The sequence below is a fragment of the Plectropomus leopardus genome, unplaced genomic scaffold (assembly GCF_008729295.1).
Source record: "Plectropomus leopardus isolate mb unplaced genomic scaffold, YSFRI_Pleo_2.0 unplaced_scaffold4380, whole genome shotgun sequence".
In the NCBI taxonomy this organism is placed as follows: domain Eukaryota; kingdom Metazoa; phylum Chordata; class Actinopteri; order Perciformes; family Serranidae; genus Plectropomus; species Plectropomus leopardus.
In genome coordinates this window covers 1-4,865 of record NW_024648008.1, presented here as the reverse complement: position 1 = coordinate 4,865, position 4,865 = coordinate 1, and the positions used below count along the sequence as shown (strand labels likewise).

The window sequence follows — 4,865 nt, the reverse complement described above, 5'->3', positions numbered from 1 at the left end:
TTCCTCACGTGTGTGTGTGTGTGTGTGTGTGTGTGTGTGTGTGTGTGTGTGTGTGTGTGTGTGTACTTCTGCTTTCATTGTATGATTGATTGATTTAATGCTGCAGTTATTTATTGGAGTAGCTGCCCCTTTAAACACACAGAGACGTTTGGACTCACAGGAAGTGGCAGTCAGCGTCCGTCTCCGGGTGAGTGAACTCCACGCCGACCTCGAACAAACTCTGAAATTACAAACAGAACGTCAGCGCCACACATTTGTCACCGAGCGCGGAAAATTATATCAATTTAAAACGAAAGAAAGGAGAAAAACGAAACACTTGTAAATGCCAAAACTGGCCGTGAAAACGTGAACTGACAAACATTTACTCAATTAAATTCATAATATTTAATTATCTTTATTATTATTCTAAAAGAAACTGCACAAACCAATCATGAACAACAACATACGTATATATGTACATTTTATTTCTTTTTTTTTAATGACAGGTTTTTGTCTCGCCTACCCTGGTAACCACAGCAACGCCCCCGAGCTCCTTGGCGACCAGCGACTGCATGATCCACTTGAAGGCCTCCTTCACCTGGACGACGTCGTCCTTGTCGACCGCCATGCTCTTCTCTCTGCGTGAGTAACCAGAGGTCATTAAAGGTCATCTCTACGGCCGCCATCGCCAACGCTCGGCGACTCTCGCCGAAACTCTCTCGACTGACCAGAACCACAGCAGACAGGAAAAATGCGTACTTTTGATTTCGGGGTGAACTGTCCCTTTAACTGCGTGACTCTGCGTGACGCCGGACTGTTTTTGACTCCACGCTTAAAATTTAGGAGACGAGACGAAATATTTTACCTCATTTCCTTCTTCACGTGGAGCCAGCAGGAATGCTGCGGGATGAAAAAAGACACATTTACAGACACGATTACGTCCTGATGGTCAACAGTGTGTCCTCTTCCTCTGCCGTGGAGCTCCACTGTTACCCCAAAACTATTAACCCTTTAAACTCTGGGCTCAACTGAGTCGATTTCTGTCAAAAACATAAAGTAGGAAGAACTGAAGCACGGTGCAATTTAAGAATAAATGACCAAGAAAGTAGGAAAAAACAAACAGACAATAACTTAAAAACAAACAAAAAAGTAAGAAAAATACAAAAATTGAAAATTATCATAAAACAAATGAACAAGTAAAAAAAAAAAAACAGAAAATTACCTGACAATTTTGAGCAAAAGAAACAAAAGTTAAAAAAATACCGAGACAATTACCTGATTATTAGCACAACAAATACAAAAAAGTTTTTTTTAAAAAATCTAAAAACAATTTTAATGTATAATTATGATTATTTAAATATAGTTCTCTGGAAAATTTTCCGTAAATTGTATTTTTTTCAAAATCTACTTAGTTCTTGCAATTTGTGAGACATTTCTTAAATACTTGTGAAAGGCGTCTGCAGCAGGTTTCAAAGAGTTAAAAACACATCAGGGATGCACAGTGTCACAGGTTAACTAACACACACACACACACACACACACACACACACACACACACACACACACACACACACACACACACTGACCTCGCGGACACACAGCTGAGCCGGCAGAGACACGGACAGCACCAGAGTGTCAAACTCGTACTTTTCTGTCTTCACCTTCTCAGAGATCTGCAAACACAAAACACCTGTGTGTCACTGTGTGTGTGTGTGTGTGTCACTGTGTGTGTGTGTGTGTGTGTGTGTGTGTGTGTCACTGTGTGTGTGTATGTGTGTGTGTGTCACTGTGTGTGTGTGTGTGTGTCACTGTGTGTGTGTATCACTGTGTGTGTGCGTGTGTGTGTGTGTGTGTGTGTCACTGTGTGTGTGTGTGTGTGTGTGTGTGTGTGTCACTGTGTGTGTGTGTGTGTCACTGTGTGTGTGTGTGTGTGTGTGTGTGTCACTGTGTGTGTGTGTGTGTGTGTGTGTCACTGTGTGTGTGTTTGTGTGTGTGTCACTGTGTGTGTGTCACTGTGTGTGTGTGTCACTGTGTGTGTGTGTTGTGTGTGTGTGTGTGTCACTGTGTGTGTGTATGTGTGTGTGTGTCACTGTGTGTGTGTGTGTGTCACTGTGTGTGTGTATCACTGTGTGTGTGTGTGTGTGTGTGTGTGTGTGTGTGTGTGTGTGTGTCACTGTGTGTGTGTGTGTGTGTGTGTGTGTGCGTGCGTGTGTGTTTTGCTCACCTTCACGGCCTGAGCTGAGCCACACAGCTCCTGCAGGATCCCCAAACACACCACACACACACTCGAGTCTCGGTCCTCCAGTCTGGCTCTTTTGCTCGGGGGGTCCTCAGGTGGTTCTGGTACTGTGGCATCATGGGATTTGTTGTTTTCTTCGGTGGACTCTGCTGCTGCTGATTCTTGAGATTTGCTGTCTTCAGTGTCGCCGATGAAAGCTCGAAGTTCTTCGAGCGTTTCCTGGTGACACGACGACGACGGACGAGTGAGTTACAGGTGAGGCAGCTTTATTTTTTTATTTTGTTTTTTAATTTTAATTTTTTTTGTATAGCACATTTCATCCAATTCAAAGTGCTTTACAGAGCAATAAAATATTAAACATAATAAAGGATACAGATTTATAACAAAAAGTAAAAAGATAAAAAGATAAGCTCTAAAAGGTCAAATTAATCACTTAATGATTTAAAATAAAAATCACCTTTGACCCCTTTGAAAACTGAGCAAACTGGCAAAAACACTGAGCCCCTTCAGGAGAAATGACCCACAAATAAGAAAAAAACAGTAATAAAAAATTACTTAAAAATTACCAAGAAAAAGATAAAGAAAAACAGAAAGATAAAATAAAATAAAAATGGAAAAAACAGGAACTGACCTAAAAAAACGTGCTCAATATTTCGTAGAGTGACTGTAAAATGTTTAAAATAATTCAGAATAAATCCCGAGTGTGACCTGCTGTGGTTTCCTGTAGGCAGCCTGGACGCTCACGCAGCAGAAGCGGAGGACGCAGCGGGCGCAGCAGCCGGCCGACAGCAGCTTCTGCACGACGGGTTTGTCCTTCTCCTTCAGCGGCAGCATGACTGATGAGGGACGAGGGGACAAACACGCGGGTCGGTGAAGACGACATTAACCACGGAGGACAGGAGCGTCTCACGTCATGATTGATCAACGATTTATGTGTCTGCGGCTGATTTTCCCAAATCCAGAAATACTGAACCTGCTCTGTTTGGGGGACACTTTTACAAAATGACAGGAGGACAGGAGCCGGTCCCAACAGTCCCATACGCGTTTCTGGGATTTCAGGACATCTCTAAGACTTTAGGACATTTCTGTCATTTTAGGATGTTTCAAGGATTTTAGGACATTTCTGTGATTTTGGGACATTTCAAGGATTTTAGGACATTTCTGTGATTTTGGGACATTTCAAGGATTTTAGGACATTTTAAGGATTTGAGGACGTTTTTAAGATTTTGAGAAATTTCTGGGATTTTAGGACGTTTTTAGGGTTCTAGGACATTTCCAAGACTTTAGGAAAATTCTATGAATTTCAGACATTCCTAGTATTTTAACACAGCATTTGAAGGATTTTCTTGAATTTTAGGACATTTATAGGATTTCGGGACGGTTCTAGGATTTTACGACACTTGTAGGACTTTAGGATGTTTCTAGGGCTTTAGGACATTTCTGAGAATTTAGGATGTTTCAAATATTTTAGAACATTTCTGTGATTTTAGGACGTTTCAAGGATTTTAGGACATTTTAAGGATTTCAAGAAATTTCTGGGATTTTATGACATTTCTAGGATTTCGGGACAGTTCTAGGATTTTACGACACTTGTAGGACTTTAGGATGTTTCTAGGACTTTGGGACATTTCTGTGATTTTAGGACGTTTCAAGGATTTTGGGACATTTATAGGATTTCGGGACGGTTCTGGGATTTTACGACACTTGTAGGACTTTAGGATGTTTCTGGGGTTTTATAACAGTTCTAGGACTTTAGGACATTTCTGGGACTTTAGGACAATCCTATCATTTTAGGACGTTCGCCTTCGCTCAGACCTCTGTGGGGGTGTGGGGGATCCTCCACTTACATTGTTTTATATCAACAAGCTCTTTATGCACTCTGACACCTTCTGGACACTAAAGTACAAAAACTAATCCCGGTGTCAATCACTTTATTTTTAGTGTGAATTAGAAAATAGTTGGGGGCCACCTGACACCCTATCAGGGCCAGATTGGGCCCGCGGGCCGTAAGTTGAGTATCAATGGTGTAGATAGGCTAATATCTTAAAGCATTTCTGCCTCAGGGGCTCAAAAGCCCCGCAGCAGGTCTGATCTGATGCGGTCTGGTCTGGTCTGATCTGATGCGGTCTGGTCTGGTCTGATCTGATGCGGTCTGGTCTGGTCTGATCTGATGTGGTCTGGTCTGGTCTGCAGACTCTCTGCTGGCTGCTAAGCTAAAGTAGCTAACACTGAGCCTGTAGGAGCCTCGGTGGCGGGATGTGAGCGCGCACAGCGCAGCGAGCAGCGGCCAAATACTGTAAACAAACCTACCGGACGCAGAGGAGGTGAACTCACGAGGATCTGAGGAAACTGAGACCAGAAAAGCTTCAGTTAGCTGTTAGCATCGTTAGCATCGTTAGCATGCTGATGTAAAATGCTGCTTCTTCTTCTCTGCTGCTTCAGCTGCAGCAGACTCGACCAATCAAACCCAGATCTGCTCTATAACTTCATCAGAAAGTTTTCAGATTTTAAATTATTTGGTTTTGATTATTTCTGAAGAAAATATTTTAAATGTAACCCTTCAAAAAACCAAGGAGATTCATCTTTATTTATCCCCAAACATAGGAAAATTTCAATGAGCAACTTACAGAGAATAAATATGTAATAA

At 42.1% G+C, this 4,865-nt stretch overlaps 1 protein-coding gene across 1 annotated transcript; it reads right to left on the bottom strand.

Annotated features, from left to right (window-relative positions):
• Window positions 1-119: 119 nt before the first annotated feature.
• On the bottom strand, window positions 120-4,638 carry LOC121939241 (tRNA pseudouridine synthase Pus10-like). The gene is made up of 7 exons (XM_042482316.1): window positions 4,529-4,638; window positions 2,927-3,054; window positions 2,204-2,437; window positions 1,566-1,652; window positions 845-879; window positions 503-617; window positions 120-220 (listed from the first exon to the last, which is right to left on the bottom strand). The coding sequence occupies exons 2-7, from the start codon at window positions 3,050-3,052 to the stop codon at window positions 155-157; spliced, it is 663 nt and encodes a 220-aa protein (XP_042338250.1). The 5' UTR covers window positions 3,053-3,054; window positions 4,529-4,638; the 3' UTR covers window positions 120-154.
• Between the last annotated feature and the right edge of the window lie 227 nt (window positions 4,639-4,865).

Coding starts and splice junctions, on each gene's coding strand:
- LOC121939241 (XM_042482316.1), bottom strand. CDS start 3,052: ATGCTGCCGCTGAAGGAGAAGGACAAACCCGTCGTGCAGAAGCTGCTG. Junction 2,438..2,926: donor CCTACAGGAAACCACAGCAG/GTCACACTCGGG, acceptor TCGTGTCACCAG/GAAACGCTCGAAGAACTTCG. Junction 618..844: donor CACGTGAAGAAGGAAATGAG/GTAAAATATTTC, acceptor TTACTCACGCAG/AGAGAAGAGCATGGCGGTCG.